We start from the raw sequence: 17,485 nt of genomic DNA, 5'->3' as shown, positions 1-17,485 counted from the left end.
TATACAGGAAGGATTATGTTGTATCGTTGAACATTTGAGGAAAGACTGCAGATATAAGTTACGTCAAGTTTGCTGGGTAAGTCAATAATACATTCTAAACTTTTTTTCCTTATTTTTTTCAGATTTTCTTTAATACAAAAATAAAATGGCTAATCTGCGGCATGTTCCTGGTGGTGGGACCGCTGCACTGACTCGCTTGAGTGACATCATTTTAATTTACACTGCTCAAAATAAACCGTCAAAGAAAATAAATCTTCAGCAATAAGATGTCTTTTTACCAAAACCTTTCAACGTCATCACCTCAACTTCACCAACAATGTCACCAAACTTTAACTATGTTTGGAATCCCTTCAAAAAAGCTCCTCTGATCAACAAACGGTTAAAGCTGCAATCCATAGCTTCTTATTTTGACCATTCTGTACGGTTAAAGCATGTTAATACAATATACGTACCCAACACGACTGTGGTGGTTATATTTGGTCTGGCTCTATTGGGACATTTAGATCCCAGGTTTAGAACAGGTTGACACTTGACAAGTGGTACTATGAAGCTCAAAACCAAATATATCCTCTGCCCAAACAGCTATCAGTATTGGCAGTAGAAACTTCAGGTAGGACAGGAAAGTTTTACGGATTGCAACTTTAAGACTCATTTAAACTTATAGTTGTCTGCGGCTGCTGGTGACGTGTTCTGAAAACGGCCGATCCACAAGCTCACAGACTGGCTATTTTCGGCAAAAAAATGAAGCATTAGAGTCCTTCCTTCCTTTTTTCAAACCTTCTGTACACACAACAATTTGACGTCTCTACCGTCTGCTTTCATCTTTCAACGTTCATTTTTTCCCACCAAACTCTAACTCTGTCACAAATTGAACAAAACAAAAAAGACGAAGAAAAAAACAACCTACTTAAGGCCCGGCCTTGTGCAATATCTGTGGTAACCGTGCATATTTCTAACCAGACGACACAGATGCTATGGTGTAGCTATGTGACACCGTTGTACTGCTACTACACACATTGGCTATAAGGCCATCTATAAAGAACGAACGTATGCTTCATCGTACGACTGAGCATAACTCATTTTGAACTTGATATTGACGTTGAGTGATGAAGCATAAATTAAGGTTTCAAGCCCCGGACAGAGCACACCGTTGTAGCCAGTATAATAGAAGCACTTTGTGTTGTGGAAGTTCCCCTTCGTCACCCTTTGTCACAGGACAAAATGATACATTGCTCCATGTCCTTTTCATTTTCAGCCCTATTCTCCACACCCCTGTTCTTTTTAACTGCAGTAAGTATTGCTAAAACTTGAGTATTATAGTCAATGTACTGCGAATGGCACCACTTTTAACATGCATAATTAGTTCAGACCTTCTCGTTTTCACCTTTTTACGGACATACCGAGATGTCAGGCACTTTGACGGACGGCCCCCCTCAGGAAAAGCCAGGGGACCCACCATGCAGTTTATGAACAACGTTTGAGCGCTCATCTATGAATCAAGTCTTTTTTTCCCTCTCTTTTTTGTGTCGTGGGACAGCAAAGCACTTCAGTGACCTTCCCATCCAGTTGAGAGGTGAAGCTCGGCGATCCGGGTTAAATGATTCTGTAATATTATGGGATGTGTGTGTGTGACTGTACAAAACGGAGACCTCCCCTCAACTGGCTCCCTCTGCCCCCACCCCCGTAGTGTAGTATCTGTTGTAGAGCCCCTCAGGCGGAGGGGGTCGTGCCCCCCATAAAGTTTCATTCCCTGGGGGGGTTTTAGGGCGAGGGCATTGGGCAGGTGGCCAGTGATGCTGAAGGAAGGTCGGGTGGGGGGGGTTAGTTTTCTACAGGTCGTCGCTCTCCACCAGGCCTCCGGGCTGCAGGGAGCTGGCATCAGGGAAGAAGGCTGCCTTCACATCCAGGCCTCGCTCAGTCAGTGCGGCGTAGCGGCTGGCCGAGGGACGCACCTTCTTGAGTTTGGGGAGGTTGGGCTGTTGCCATTGGGCTGTAGATGTAAACAGCAGACGGGAATGAATTAAGAATACTATATAAAGACAAGTTCATTCAGAGAGACGGCAGATATCCTTTCTGACAATCATGACGTCTGTCATTTCTGTTGAAATGGTAATTTTCTGTAAAATAGTATGGTGTGAAGACAGATTTGTCGCTGGTAGACGCTGGTGTCACAGAGCAGAGAATAGCCCATATACAAGCTCACATTGCGATGTGCTACGAGCTTGGCTATTTTTGTCACATGACAACGGCTTATTATGATAAGTATAAGTTAAGCATAACGTCTGCCGGGTGAAAACCTCATTCCCATGATTACTTTTCAGGATTTAAATTCAAAAACGGCAAAAGTAGGAGATCGACAAGCTCAAAACGTGTCGCTTCGCACCACATTTCGAGCTTGCGGATCTGTTACTTTTGAAGTTAAAATATGGAGATAAGAGGTGTCAGCGTCCATAAGGTGTTAACGTACTGTGGACGTCGAGGCGTGCGGTGCTGGAGACGATGCCGGCGTCGTTCTTGGCTGAAACCGTGTACCAGCCTGCGTCCTCCTTCATGGCCGGCTGGATGATCATGCACAAGTAGCCACAGTTGTCCTGGTGCATGCTGGGAAAACGACATCAATGCATATTTAGGGACACAGTAACGCTCTGAGCTATAAAACGTTCTCAGCTTTCATGTTTCCGTTTATGTGGTGTGGTGTCATTTGTTACACCGTGACAAACAGGGAGGTTGTTAAGTGATATTCTTATTGAAGAAAAATATATAGCATTGATTACTATCAGAATATATACAAAACACACACACACACAGAAAATAATAATAAGCTACTGGGGTCATACTTTTACATTTCAAGGACCCACAGTGTGATATACATTAGGCCACAGGTCACCCAATTGATCTACTTTTTTAATCCCACTTTGAGAAGCAGTTCTGCACTGTAGAAGTGATAGGAAGCAGCTTTTTACCTGATCCTGTCTGTGTTGTGGGTGAAGGACTCATTCTCCCTCTTCCAGAAGATCTGTGGGTATGGAACGCCAGTCACGCGGCACTCCATGCGAACGGGATAGCCCTCGGCCACGCCTGTGTTCTGCAGCTTCTCGATGAACGCAGGAGCCTTGTGCATCTCTTTAGCTGCCGGGAAGAGGGAGAGAGATATAGAGTCATTCGGTGCGTTCATTAAGCCTGTCTGTATTTTTTTTCAGTAATTACTCCCTCTGATTGTCAGTGCTGTTGCACCCTACTGGCTCACCTGCCAGTGAGGAGCCTTTACCGGGAAGACATAGCACCTCTGTCCTACTCCTCCCGTTCAACATCCCCCCAGCAGTATGTGCATTGATAAAGCCCTCCCTGGCCAGCTTCCCTTCCCCCGAACACGGGCGATCCAAATGGGATGCATCACGGTGGAATCGAACCCCAGACTACTCCGGTGTAGGGCTGGTACTTGACATGTTTTGATCTTTCTATACAGTATACAGGTTCCATGTTTACCTGCAACAATGAGCTCCAGGTTGAATGAGTTCTGTCCGGCTCGGTTGCTGGCGATGCAGGTGTAGATGCCGGCGTCGCGGTTGGACACGGGCTCGATGACCAGCGAGTGGACGCCGTTTTCCCGCACCAGCATCTTGTGGGCGGAGTCCGGGCGGATGGTCTGTCCATTGAGCTGCCAGATGAGGTCGGGCGTGGGCAAGCCGCTCACCTGCAGGTGAAAACACACAGCATGTGTGAACTGGTTGTTTCACGCTAATGATGATGCCGCCAATGGCACTGAGTTGGCACTTTTATTTAATTATGGAAACTCCTAGGAGCGTGTTTGTTCTGTGTGTGTGTTTGTTGGCAGGCTGAAAACAGTAAAGCACTTTGAACATGCCCGTCCCTATTTTGGCTTTGGGCATGTCATTATATTGTCAAAACGTATTATTTAATAGTCCCCACTCTTTTTGGAGTGTTTTTCTCAAATTGTGAAATGTGTCTTCTTGCATCTACCCATCCTAACTATCAGGAGCAGTGGGCACTATTAATGCATGGCCTGGGGTATTTGGCCCAGGGTACCGTTAAGGGAACAGTGTCTTGCTCAGGACACATAGACTGGGGGTGGACCAGGGGGCTGAACCGGGGACCTAGGCAGCATCGATATCCAATATCCATTCAATCAAAATTAGTCCAAGTTCAAATCGGTGGCAATTTCTGGCAAATATACAAGCTTATATCGTTGCATCATAACTTTGTACCACCACCACAAAGTATGTTGTCTCGGTCGGTGTTTAATTGGACCATACTGTATCTCCAAAACTGTTCAAATTCAAATTCAAAAGTAGCAGAAATCAACAAGCCACGTTTCAAGCTTGTAGATCTTCTACTTTTTATGCTTTTGTGTGACCCTGAAGTATGATTGATCAAGTAGGGCACTATTAAAAATAAAATAAACACAAAGTGGAGATAGGAGGTTTCTGTCCGACTGCAACGACATAGTGCTTACAGTAAGTAGTTTTAATGAGTGTGTGTTGTGGAGCGGGTCTGGTGGCCTGGGTGTTTTCTCATGGGAACAGTCTGTCCCCCTGCAAAAAAAGAGGCCTGTGTTTGCAAGACCAGCAGCATGCCACAGAAACCCTACACCTGTCCACCTGGGAGCCTGCAGGACTGAGTGCTAAACGCATGGCCATTATGTGGCAATGAGCCGGTCCATAGTATAGACACATGCTACTTACTGGCCATTATTATGTGGCAATGAGCCGGTCCATAGGCACATGCTACTGGCCATTATGTGGCAATGAGCCGGTCCATAGGCACATGCTACTGGCCATTATGTGGCAATGAGCTGGTCCACATCGATAAAACATTTTACTCTGAATTCCGTGTAATGATATAAGTCCCGGCGGTGGAGGGTGGCCCCCGTCCGTCCACTTCCTGTCTGCACTCTGCAGAGACATTTTTGGCATGGAAAGTTTTTTGTCTTGAGTTTTTTTTAAGCCACGATGAAACGATTGGGAGATAAATGTCATCTATAAATAGTAACTACCATTGACATTAAGCATTCCATGCCTGTTTCTATTTATTGCTGAGTGTAAAAACAAAAAAAAAGATATATGGGGATTTTAATACTGTAAGAATTCCCCCTGTTTTTTATTTATTTTTTACGACCAATCTGCTGCAGTTTTTCAGACGGGAGAGAAAGAGGCAGTCAGAAACTGAAGAGAGAGAACAGAGGAGGGAGGGGAGGGAGGATAATTGCATAAAGCGGGATCCCTCTTAATCCCTGAAAATTGACACCATGGTGTCGACCCGGTCTGCTCAGAGCCTTTCACAATGCGAACACACCGTGAAACACAAAGTCCTTGCTTGTTTGGATTTTTCTAAAGAAACTGGAACGCCTGGGAAGGGCTGCATTGCTTTGGCAGCGCCGATACACACAGACACTCCCTGACAGAGCAGCAACACACACAAACACAATTAAAGGGTGGCTCTGAAATGGCTCTGGTTCTATTACTATGATTAACATATTCTTTTTTGGCGAAAGCACTTTTCCTTTCCAGGCAATGTTGCAATTATTTCAGAACCCTCATCGCTCGCTTTCATTACTTTCTGCCACTTTCTGGGCTGAGATTTGAATATATATGCTTCGAAATGGATTCAGATTTTACGGGAGCCAGTTTCGAATTGCAGCCGTCCGTAGGTGCCCTTTGAGAGCGGTTTTGAAGGAGTCAAGGGATTTGCATGTCTTAATGACTGTTGGTAGGGCGTTCCACATTTTGGTGGCATAGGAGCGAAAAGAATGTAGTCCCTTGTTTGTGCCGAATCTGGGTTGTACATGGTTCGTTGCACTCCGTCTGGTGTTGTGGGTGTGGACTTCGTTAACATTAAGGAAGTATCTAGACAGGTACATGGGTATCTTGGTGGTGTATCGAATCTTGTGGACCAGACCCATTGCAAGATGCTGTACTCTGTCGTCGACCCTAAGCCATTCCAGCCTCTCAAAGTGGGCAGGGGTGAGGTGGGTTCGGGGGGTGAGGCCAAGTAGGAGCCTGACCAGTTTGTTTTGGGAAGTCTGGAGCCTAGTTTTAAGGGCCTTTGAGGTGCTGTGGTACCAGGAGGTGCATGCATAGTCAAAGAAACCTCTGTCTCAGAGTCTGTCATTAATCGTGGCATCCCTGTTTTGGGCAAAGTTTGGAAAGATTTTCATGTTTGTACATTTTTAAAATGTTGCAAACCAGAAATACCACATTGCAGCTGTATGCCTCCACCAGCCAGTTGCTGTAAAGCTTAATGAATGAAGAAACGTAATGAACATGTTTTATGAGGCCACAGTGACTTTGACCTTTGATTACCATACTTCTAATCAGTTCATCCTCGAGGCCAAGTGGATGTTTCTTCCAAATGTCATGAAATTCCCCCAAGGCAATTAAGCCCTATTCAATAAATATATAAACAAAACAGCTAATCTACGTGTTTCGAGCTTGCGGATCTACTTTTGTTTTTGTATGATCAAGTAGGGACTTTGTTAATTCAAAATATGGATATATTGGGTTTCTGCCCGTCAGCAGCGATATGCGTGCAGTGTGCACATACCTTGCAGTCCATCCGACACAGGCGTCCCTCCTGAACGATGAGGTCGCCGGGCGCCTGCAGGAAGTGTGGCCGGAAGTGACGTTCTTGGATGTTCTCGTTTTCATCCCCGCTGTCTCTGGATCTGGACCTGGGTCTGGAAACAGAACCGAAACAGACACAGATAATTATGTCCCTAGTTTAACAACAGTTGAATGTTTCAGGTCGGGGCAGGGTTGTTACTTGTGAGCTCACACATACGTTTTACACTCGTCGAACGTGCAGCTATGGGAATCGAATCAAACAGGTGAATGAAATCAAGATTAATTTGTATTCATACAGGCCCTCGTTACATCATCAGGTATTTATATATATGAACTCAAATACTTGTAGTCAAATAACCAATATGTAATCTGGAAAAACAAATCATTGAACATGTGAGGTTAAAACTATACAGGCTAAGTATTTCCCACACTCCTCAAATGGGTTTGAGAGGGAGTCAGATTCCCTTGCCTCTGGAAAAAGTGCATATTCTGGGGTTCAGAATGTCATGGTGTTGCAGAAGGTTAAAATGTCACACTGACAGATGTTCATTTAATGAATGTCATCACTTGCTTTCTAAGGGGTGCCTTCAAAAACTCCCATCTATGAACACCATTCGTTCAGGGACATTTTTCGTCACCTTTTCGTACGTTCATTTCCTATCCTGTCTGTCTGCAGGTCCACCGTGACCCTACACCCTAGGCGCTCCCTTCATTCTGTTTCATCACAAAAACAAATGACATCACCGCCCGTGCTGGAGAAAATAAGTACATTTACTCAAGTACTGTACTTAAGTACAATTATCAGGGACGTTACATTTACTTGATTGTACAGTTTTTCAATACTATACAATTCTACTCCACTGCATGTCAGAGGCAAATGTACTTTTTACTCCACTGTAATTATTTGAAAACTTTAGTTACAAGTTAGCCCTTAGTAAGCCCTTCCTCCATAAGAAATTGGTGAGCTTGTAGATTTCAAAAATATTTTGACAAAGTAAAATTGTGAATACAGGACTTTTACTTGTTAATACGTGTACCTAGTATTTAAGTAAACACTAAAAATGTGAGTACTTCTTCCAGCACAGTCCATGACCCTAGGCGCTCCCATCACTCTGGTCTATCACAAATAAAATGACATCATCGAATCTGCCTGTCGTTCGGTTGACTGAGCATAAATACACGAGGAGAGGAGCCAAGGAAGGAGACAAGTGTTTAGAAACAAAACATGAGAGGGAGAGAAAGAGAGAGAGAGGAGAAAACAAAGAGGTGCTGATTGATATCTTGAAAGCCTCCTCTCTGCCTCTCACTCAGACTGAATAGGAGTCTTATCTGATGTGGGAGTGGACGTCTTCGGATCCAATTACAGAACGTTCTGTGTGTGAGAGTCTAGGTGTGTGTGTGTGTTGTGTGTGTGTGTGTGTGTGTGTGTGTGTGTGTGTGTGTGTCTACGACTGTATGTGTGTGGGTACAAGAGGTGCTTTACACGGGAACTCATTAGACCAATTAAAAAAACACGAGAGAAAGTGCAAACAAGTACGTATCTCCCTGTCACTGCATGCGAGGCTGCATTTTTCAACCCTTGAACTTCAACTTATGCATCCAGGGTTTGCGAAAATTGACAATGAGGATTTTTTTGTTTTTTCTTCCTGGAAATAAAAATGTCTGGGTTTCCGAGGCTAACATGTTGTTAACATACATTTACAATTGAATTGTTAATTTGTAATATCAAACATGCATATCAAACATATCCGACACATCTACATTACCTGAAAGGAAAGTCAAAAGCAGAGGTATATCCCCCTGCCAATTCAATGTACCCTAAGGTACTTTACACACAGGATTGACAGGAACTCATCAGACCAATTAAAAAAACACACGAGAGTGCAACCAGGTGGCCCCCCTCTCCGACTAGGCTGCACTGTTCAACCCCCGAAACTAACACTTCAACAACACAACACTAGTGGGATTCGGCTCAGAAAAAACATGGCGCTCGGAGCGCTCCAAGTGGTTATCTATCAACAGCCTGTCCGCACCTTAGCAGACTTTTCAAAAGGCCTGACTCCTGTCGGGTTTCGCATTTCAATACAAATAACAGCAGGTTTGTCAATTGGTGTGCGAGTGCGAGCTTGTCCGGCGGTGCAGAGGTTGTGAATAGCCACAGGGAAAGCATGTGTCTGAAGGTTGAGAGTAAAAACAACAAGCAAGCTTGTTGGCCCTTTCCATCCAGTCAGCCAGTCAGCCAATGAGGACATTGTTCAGCTCAGTAAGGTGTAGGTGTAGGCCCTGTAGGTTAATTCAGTGGTTCATGTCAAGAACCTCCAAATTCATATGTATTTGGCTGCGGAACCCCTTCTGATAACGTGTGCCAGGGACTGCCAGGAACACCCATTATAGATTGTTCAGCTATTTTTGAAGTATGAACAAGGGTTAAAGTTGTTAAACAGATTTGTATACTAGATTTTGTCTCTGTCGGGTGGAAACCTCATATGACCAAAACTGTTACTTTTCAGGATTCAAATTTAGAAATAGCGAAAAAGTAGCAGTTTGACATAATCATAGGTCTGCTACTTTTGATCCTTTTGTGTGACACTGTAGTTAGTGTAGTATGATCAAGCAAACAACAACACACATTTAGCTGGGGACCCCCGTGGACCCTGCTCAAGGACCCCTGGGGGACCGCAGACCCCACTCAGAGAAGCATTGGTTATTAGTCAGTCAGTGGGTCATTCATCCAAGCAGCTAGCCAAGTGGGTCAGTCAGGTGGTCTTACCTGCGGATGTGACCAGGCGTGGAACGCTGGCTCCTTCCTCGCTGGTTCACTGCCTGAACCATCATCCTTCCTGTACAGCTAACCCTGCCCTGGAAGAGAGACACAAAGAGACAGAAGTACAATTTAAGCATTTGGCAGACGCTCTTGAGCAACGTACAATAAGCAAGGTAAATAATCGCATACATAGAATGCAGAGAGACAGTGTATAGTGCCTCAGAAACCTGGAATACCAAACCAAGCATCTGTCTAAACATTATCGTTGCTGTTGAGCAGAAACCTCTTATCTCCATAATTCAATTTTTTGTTGATCACGTCACACAAAAGTAGCAGATCTGCTACTTTTGAATTGGATATAAGAGGTTTCCACCCGACAGAGACGATATGCTATTAAAATAATCTGTACATTGAAACCTAGCATCTGTCTTAAATAGCATGCTATCTGAATTACTTTAACATTTGTGGTCAAGAATTCTGAAGAAAAACAAACCTAAGAAAAAAAACTTGAAAATGAGTGACCCTATGCCTGCATAGTAGCCATACCTTGGTCAGTCCCTAGCATGAACTGAGAAACAAAGATAGAGACAAATAGAGAGACAAAGTGAGATGGACACTCTCCAACAGGGATGTAAATGAGTAGGTGTTAGAGTTGGAGAGGCTGTTGGAAAGCCGGCAGACTAACTCTCGTGTGACGCCTTTGAGTGATTTCCTGTCTCATGTGACGCCGGCTTCCTCTCTTGGGCACAAACTGTTGTTCTAACACCTATAATATGCTCCTAATGAGCGCTGACAGGCAGCCAAAGCACTACAGTAGGTTCTGTAAGTGTGTCTACATTTATGTCTGTAATGTGTTCGCACACGTGCACGTGGGTGTGTGTTTCGAGGGGAGTTTTTCGTCGTGAAACTATAGCCTACTGTGTGTGCAGAATGCAAAGCGACGTGTTGTGAGTTTGTAGATATTTTCACTATGCACTATACAACAAGTATAAAATTAGGCTTAACCCAGTGAAACAGTAACCCGTTTTAATTTCGAAGACCCCTAATTTAGGCCATGGACCCCAGGATTTGATCGACATTTCTGTCTCTGAGGATTTTACATTGTAGATTGTGGCCACAGTGTTAATGTAACTGATCAGAGTGTACAAATGGAACCAAATGTCACGGGTCCATTTGGTTACATTTGTACATTCTCAGAGTTACAGACCTGTAAAGGCACATTTGGACCCCTAGCGGTCCCCAAGCCTGAATAGTGTGCACCAATGACTTCACTTGACCCCAGAGACGAAATGTTTTTATAATTGTCATGGGGGCCAGAAAAGAACCCCCCCCCCCTTGCTGCAATATGTTTCTCATCTCAACTGTGCTATCCAATTTAAAGACCGAAAAGAACCCCCCCCCCAAAAAAAAAACAACAACAACAACTGGCTAACCGTTGGGTTTCCAGCCATGATGGTGTAGTTCCCGTCGTCGTCCAGCGAGGATGCAGCCGTGTGCAGAGAGCAGGTCCCGTCGGCGTCGCGGCTGATCCTGTAGTGTTCACTCCTCTTAGAGATCTGCTTGCCGTCTTTAAACCAGTACACCTGCGTAAAGAGAGAGAGAGATAGACGTCAGTCTTTAAACCAGTACACCTGCGTAGAGAGAGAGATAGACGTCAGTCTTTAAACCAGTACACCTGCGTAGAGAGAGAGATAGACGTCAGACAAGGCACAATAGTGTGTGACATCATCATCATACCCGGATGTTTTGCGACTTTCTGTCCTTGACAGCCCCTACATCCAAACAGAAAAGTCCTATCTGACTGCAATAAATTACGTTAAACTCACTTGCCACTCGATTTGCCACTCACTTTATGCATGTGCACACCCTCTAGTCCTTGTATCACTCTCGGTTATACAAGGACTTCGATGTTATATTGGTTGGTTTTTGATTTATATTTTTATTATTTTTATTGTTATGTTTCAATTCAGTAACTCTTGGAAGAGTAGCCATTGGCTAAAAAAAAGAGATCCTAATAAAGTTGAAGGCAAGTCATGAGTTACGAGGCTTTGATCTTTGATGCCAAAATCAGTGTGTTCCATCACTTTATGTTTTCCAAACATAAATCAAAATATATGAGATCCCCTCCTCGGTCGGAATGCCAATTTAAAATCATTGTGATTTGCTCTCCTCATGTTGCTGGTCTTCTGGCTTGTATACCACTATCTGCACTCCTTTTTCTCTGCTCTGTCATCACCCTGTCATTTACACTGTAAATTACTGTAAATATTACAGTACCCCTAGCCCCTGAAGGCCGGGGGGGGCGGGGGGGTGCACGGCTCAGGGAATTGGGGGTCCGCCGCCCTTATCGCAACACACAACGAGTATTCCAATAAAGGTCTGCGTGACCTAGTTAGGATAGCGATCCATCGCCTGGTGGAGTCATGGCATCAGTGCTGTGCTGTATACTGTACAGTACCTTTGCTTTGGGCTCCCCGTGGACCTTGCAGGAGAAGGTGACCGGCATGCCCTCGAACACCTTGTAGTGTTTGAGCTTCTGGTCGAAGGAGGGCGCCACCCCTTGGCCGGGGGAGTCCTCGTCGTGCTGCACGTCATCGTCAGACTCCTCCACCGGGGAGCGCTCCAGGCGGAACTCTATCTCGCTGATCAGACGCTGCTCGAAACTAGACACCTTGTACTCCTAGGGAGGGAGCGATAGGGAGGAAGAAGATAGACAGACAGACAGACAGATAGATGGAGAAAGGAGACAGACAGAGAAAACAGTGTTAACTATGGCTCTTTGCCGACAGTAATGCGGATGACCAAAAAGACCAACGCGTTAATTTGAAAAGAACGTGGAGACAAGGCAAGCACATTCCAAGGCGTGTGGTGACTTTAATGACTTCTACTGACTCAGTGCTGCTGGTGACTCGACGATGAGCCCAGTACAACCCCCGTTCCTGATGATACACACACAGGTTTATATTTCTATACTTGTGGGGACATCAACATTTTAGGACCGCATTGTGTGACATCGCTGCACAAATAAAGTGTAAAACTCTAACCCCAACCCCTAGAGCTAACCTCTAAATGTCTTTTTCTCAAATTCTACTACTTTTTGGTACTTTTGGCCCTCACAAGTATAGGAATACAAGTACAAACACACACACACAACTTTCTCCCTGTTCCCTCCTCGGCCCTCTTTCTCTCCCTCCATCAATCTCTCATCGGTGGCGTTGCGCTGAGGCAGAAGGAACATCTGGCGGGGCCTTGCGGTCTGATGACACATGCCGTGTATAATGACAGGCCGTGGACGCAGCTGTGCGAGCTGAGCTCCTCGCCATGCAAGGGTGGAAGTCCCCCCAACTTCTGATCTAGCCTTGCTAAAGTTGCTATCTCAGCCCAACTGTTTCTGCTTTCTGTGAAATTATTCCTGTATCTGCTGTATCTTACAGTACGTTTTCTTACTCTGGATCTGTAACTTAAAGGTCTATCTAACTATAACTATCTAAATTTCTTTTCAAATGTTGAAAAGTGGAGCTTACAACAGTGTGCATACACGAATGCACTACTTGTGTCTCAAGGGTGTTTATACTTGGTTGCGCACCGGTGTCACGCACCGAAAGTAGCCGATCCACAAGCTCACAGGGCGGCATGCTGAGCTTGTTGGTCGTCTGTTTTCAGTATCGTTTTCTTGCACCTTCTGATGACTGAAAAGCCCTGAATTCATCCCAGTTTTCTGAACATCAACAGTGTGCAGCATGCAGGGTTGCAGGCAGTGACAAGTGGAGATTGTGTTTAGTCTATGTGAGCAAACTGAAACGGTGACATCAAAACACTCGGCATGCCATGGCTTCCATCCATCCAACCATTTTTTTTTAGTTCAGCAACCGATGACCATTATTATGTCGCATGCACAGATAATACATGGCAAATATACCCAACCAAGACCACATTTAATCCTTGGAATGAGTTTCTTATCATTCCCTGTTTGCCACTAGCTCCCTTATCAAGCTCACGCCTAGTCCTGATCCTGGTACCACAAGTGAAAGTGAACGCTTCTGTTACAGTGAAGACAGTGTGTGACAACGGTCGCACGTGAAGAGTTGAGTGACCACACACATACAGTAATGAGTGAATGGGAAAACCCCCCAAGAAAGAAAGAATCAAAGTATATTACTGTTTGAATAACCTTTTGAGGGACAGATTCACTGTCCGGTGACTTGCCTTCCTGTTAGGAGATAGAACATTGGAGAGGTGTTGTCTGATAATGTGTTTTAGACCGTTTTTTCCACATGTGCCTTTGTCATCTTACCTGCTTTCGTACCATAGACTTTGTAACTCAGAGAGTGTAGAAATAGTGCATTTGGTTACATTTGAATGAGTTGAATTAAGGATTACAATCTCAACTACACATCATGCACATTTTCAGTATTATAACACAGTTATAATACACTGCTGCAGTATGTACAGTATGTATGCCTCACACATTAGCAGGCCCAGAGCCATGCCATGCAATAGAGCAGGGCTTCCCAAACCCTTTTCAGCCAAGATACATGTGTTTGCCCGGGACCCAAATGTACACAAATGCATGTACTGTACAAAGTTTTAATTTCTTTTTAATTTACTCGCGACCCAAAAAAACTGGTTCAACAACCCACATGTGGGTCTTGAGCCACTGTTTGGGAAACACTGCAGTAGAGCTTTACAGCCAATCAGCATGTCAGGCTGGCAGGCCAACAGGCAGCATCACCAACCCTGGGCTCTCCTCAGCGTGCCTATATTTACTATTCACATTCTGTTTGACTTTCGACTCTAAAGTCAACATTTATTTTACAGCACTGACAGCCATGTCAGTCTGGTTGTGTAAAGAAAAACAGCACTGCTCAATCTCCTAAAAGGCGTCCTTAGAGCTGCTTATTTTTAGCCACTTAAACCCTGCATATACTTCGTTATAGGCCTCCTGGTTTCTCCCTCTACACCAGTGGTTCTCAACCAGTGGTCCGGGGACCACCAGTGGTCTTGAGGGGGTTCCAGGTGGTCCCCAGTTAAACTTAAATAATGGAGAGTTAGTAACCAAATGGAACCTTATAGATCTTTAACTCTTGAGAGTGTAACATGAAACCAATTGGGTTTCATTTCACGCTCCTTAACGTATACTACTAGGCTGTGTATGTTGTAACCGGAAGGATGCAGTATACAGTTGGAGGCCATCGATATTGTCCTTTTCTTTTTGCTGAGGTTTGCGTGATCTGCGCAAAAGGACAGTTAACCCATTTTGGGCGGGAACCCCTTTTGGTGTTTTAAACATTATGTTATAATTTAGCTATTGAAAAATAGCAGATCTACAAGCTCATAGCGCGCCACCGAGTGGCGCGCTACGAGCTTGTAGGTCTGCTATTTTTGAAAAATCGTCAGAAAACTGGAGGATTTAGAAGGATTTTTTTAAATTTTGAGGTCAGGCCTAAATGGGTCAAATAATAAGGGACAATATCGGTGGCACCCAACTGTACTGTATACAGGCTGTGTATCATTGTATGTTTTCCTGCTGTTGCTAGTGAGTTGTGACAGGGTACAGTATGTGGCTCTTGGGTCAGCTCACTTTCTTTCTTACTTCTACTCAAAGCCTGTGGTGTCTCTCTCAACCTGCTCCACAGGTATACAAGCCAGGGTGATGACCCCAGACCCCCAAGCTCAGCTTCTTCTCAGTCCTGAGTCCATTCTCCTGTGACATGCTGTGAATGCTGGACCCTAGAGCCTTCCCTAAATCCCTGACCACTGCACTACACCAGAATGCTATGTGCAGTACTAAACATCCATGGCTGAGTGAGAAGATGGCAGCCAGGAGAATGAGGCTGTTCGGTGCCATCGATACTGGGAGGAAAGTTACAGGCCAGCTAGCCAGATGTATGGAGGATGGAGATGGCTGGAGGCGCCGCTGGAGGGCTCATTATGAACTAGAGAGAGGCTGGCATGGGTTCCACAGTTTGACCTTGGCATCACTTGGACAATTGATGAAGTCAAGTAGAAGACAACTCAAGGTACGATATTTGTTTTTTGCTTCTTTGCTGCTGCTGCTTGTGTTGTATGCACATTGAGACGGAGTCTCTTTTACAAGTGTGAACTGACCAAGAGGCAGAAATTAAATTTTGGGACCGAGTGACTGGGTGGCAATGAAACATGTTCAATAAATAGCTGTTTCTGACTCTGGAATTGAATGCTGATGTGAATCTACCGTTTGTATGTTGTGTTGTATCTGCCGTTGGGTATGTGAGTTGTAAGAGGGAACAGTATATGGTGTGTTTATAGTATGTGGCTCTTGATCACACAATAATCCTATGAGAGAATTTCTATTTCCTTCACTTCAATTGAAGTGTGGTGTTGTGTGGTTGCTGAGGTTCATTGTGAGTACGTGACAGGGTGGCTGTATTGGTTCATGACTGGCATGGTGGCAAAGAATGTTTATGTAGGCCTTGTCTTTATGTAGGAGAGAGAAAGAATCTCTCTCTCTCTCTCTCTCTCTCTCTCTCTCTCTCTCTCTACAACAGTGAATATCATCTGCTTTGCAGTATAATTGTGACTTGTCATTGATCTTTGATTGGCCTTGTTTCTGTTGTCCCCCCTGATTGATTGATTTGCAACAGTTGTGTAACTGGCTTCTCATTTCAACAGACAGATGTGTTGATGTATGGAGTCCCCTCAGTGTGGGGGAGACCCCAGGACTGCACAGAACATTTTCTTTGGTTTACAAACTTAGCACACGCCAACTTGACATTCCAGCCCAGTAAGGCCTGATGGAAATGCAGCTTAGTTGAGAGTGAAGTTGAGTTGAATAGAGTTAGGTGACATTCACACCAGAAAGCTTTACTGCGATTAAAACGGAGAAGGCATATTTTACGCAGCGCAAAGATGTCCCGTTACCGTGGATAGACGTGGTCGAATGAAGAGACTGAAGCCCTGATCGAAATGAGGACGAGTACATTAATCAATTGCTTAAGGAAACACATAAAAACACTGCAGCCTACAGAATATTCTGTCTGTCTGTGGGTGCCGTAAACATGGAGTGCTGTCACTGTGTGGGGACTGGGGAGTAGGGACTTTCATCTCGATACATTTGTAAACATGTTGCGCTGCTGTCTGTTATATCAGTGCGCTCAGCGTTGTCCCTGCGGTGTGATATGTCTTGTTGCACGTTGACCCACATTGACCCACTTTAACCCTAGTGATTCAACGCATGGAATTCAATGGGCCCAACCACACCAAAGGGTCGAGACGGTTTTAGCGTTAACTCCTTGCAACCGTTTGGACCCAAGGAATTTCATGGTGACCCTTTGGTGTGGTTAGGGCTTTAGAGCCTGCCAAGTCTATGGACTTTAATGTGTGTTTAGAGCACTTTAGAGCCAGCCAAGTCTATGGACTTTAATGTTTGTTTAGTTTGTTTAGGATATAAATACAGTGGGTGCCCCTCACTTCGCACAAGTGATTTTGGGATTTGGGGTGTCCTGTTTGGTCCAGGGAGAAATACTTAAAATAGTTGATGCATTCAAATGGGCCTGTATCCAACAAAACAATGTGTGGCTTTGACAACTATAGTTTCTCACACAGGAGACCAGGGTTTGAATGCTGAGTAGGTCATAAAGGTTCCAGGGAGTTCCAGATAAATTACTTAATATACTGTCTATAACATCAGTGTAACCACTGACCCCATTTTATACTTGCTGTAGGCTATTCAAAAATGTAAAAATTCTTGAAAACAACTTGAATTATTTGGAATAATTGTGAAACTTTTCAACACAAATCTTCTCTTCTGGGGATCCCTGGCAGATATCATTGATGTGAAAAGGTGTGAGAATCACCAAAATAAACGACCCAGGCAGTGCGTACGCACACAGAGCTGCCACTCACTGGCTGCCACTTCTCCGTGGCATTGGAGTGGTTTCAGAGGGGGACAAATGGCTTACAACGGGCCTTCAAAGAGTGTTACTCCCTGGCGCTCATGTAAGAGCGCTGTTGCGGTTTCCCTGCCAGTGTTCATAAACAGTGCTTTTTATGGGAGGGAACGGTTTTACTGTGTTTACATCCAGGCTTTCATAACACACTGCTGCTCCAGAAAGACCTTTCCACGGGGGGCTCGGAAAAGTTGGACAGGCTGTTTTTAGAG

General features: G+C 44.6%; 1 protein-coding gene across 6 annotated transcripts in view; it reads right to left on the bottom strand.

Annotated features, from left to right (window-relative positions):
• Positions 1–399: 399 nt before the first annotated feature.
• palld (palladin, cytoskeletal associated protein) overlaps positions 400–17,485 on the bottom strand; it is a 101,550-nt gene continuing 84,464 nt past the window's right edge. For 3 of the 6 annotated variants that reach the window (XM_079505240.1, XM_079505241.1, XM_079505243.1), the window contains 9 exons: positions 13,517–13,555; positions 11,804–12,025; positions 10,779–10,928; positions 9,352–9,440; positions 6,562–6,694; positions 3,487–3,694; positions 2,964–3,129; positions 2,468–2,601; positions 400–1,990 (listed from right to left, as the gene is read on the bottom strand). In XM_079505240.1, coding sequence (XP_079361366.1) covers positions 1,830–1,990; positions 2,468–2,601; positions 2,964–3,129; positions 3,487–3,694; positions 6,562–6,694; positions 9,352–9,440; positions 10,779–10,928; positions 11,804–12,025; positions 13,517–13,555 — 1,302 coding nt within the window. In that variant the 3' untranslated portion in view covers positions 400–1,829. The remainder of the gene's footprint in view (positions 1,991–2,467; positions 2,602–2,963; positions 3,130–3,486; positions 3,695–6,561; positions 6,695–9,351; positions 9,441–10,778; positions 10,929–11,803; positions 12,026–13,516; positions 13,556–17,485) is intronic. The other 3 variants (XM_079505242.1, XM_079505245.1, XM_079505244.1) reach the window with 1 other exon arrangement.

Source organism: Electrona antarctica, assembly GCF_951216825.1.
Source record: "Electrona antarctica genome assembly, chromosome: 7".
NCBI classification, from domain to species: Eukaryota; Metazoa; Chordata; class Actinopteri; order Myctophiformes; family Myctophidae; genus Electrona; species Electrona antarctica.
The sequence above is the reverse complement of the archived record's forward strand: the minus strand, read 5'-3'. Positions and strand labels throughout refer to the sequence as shown.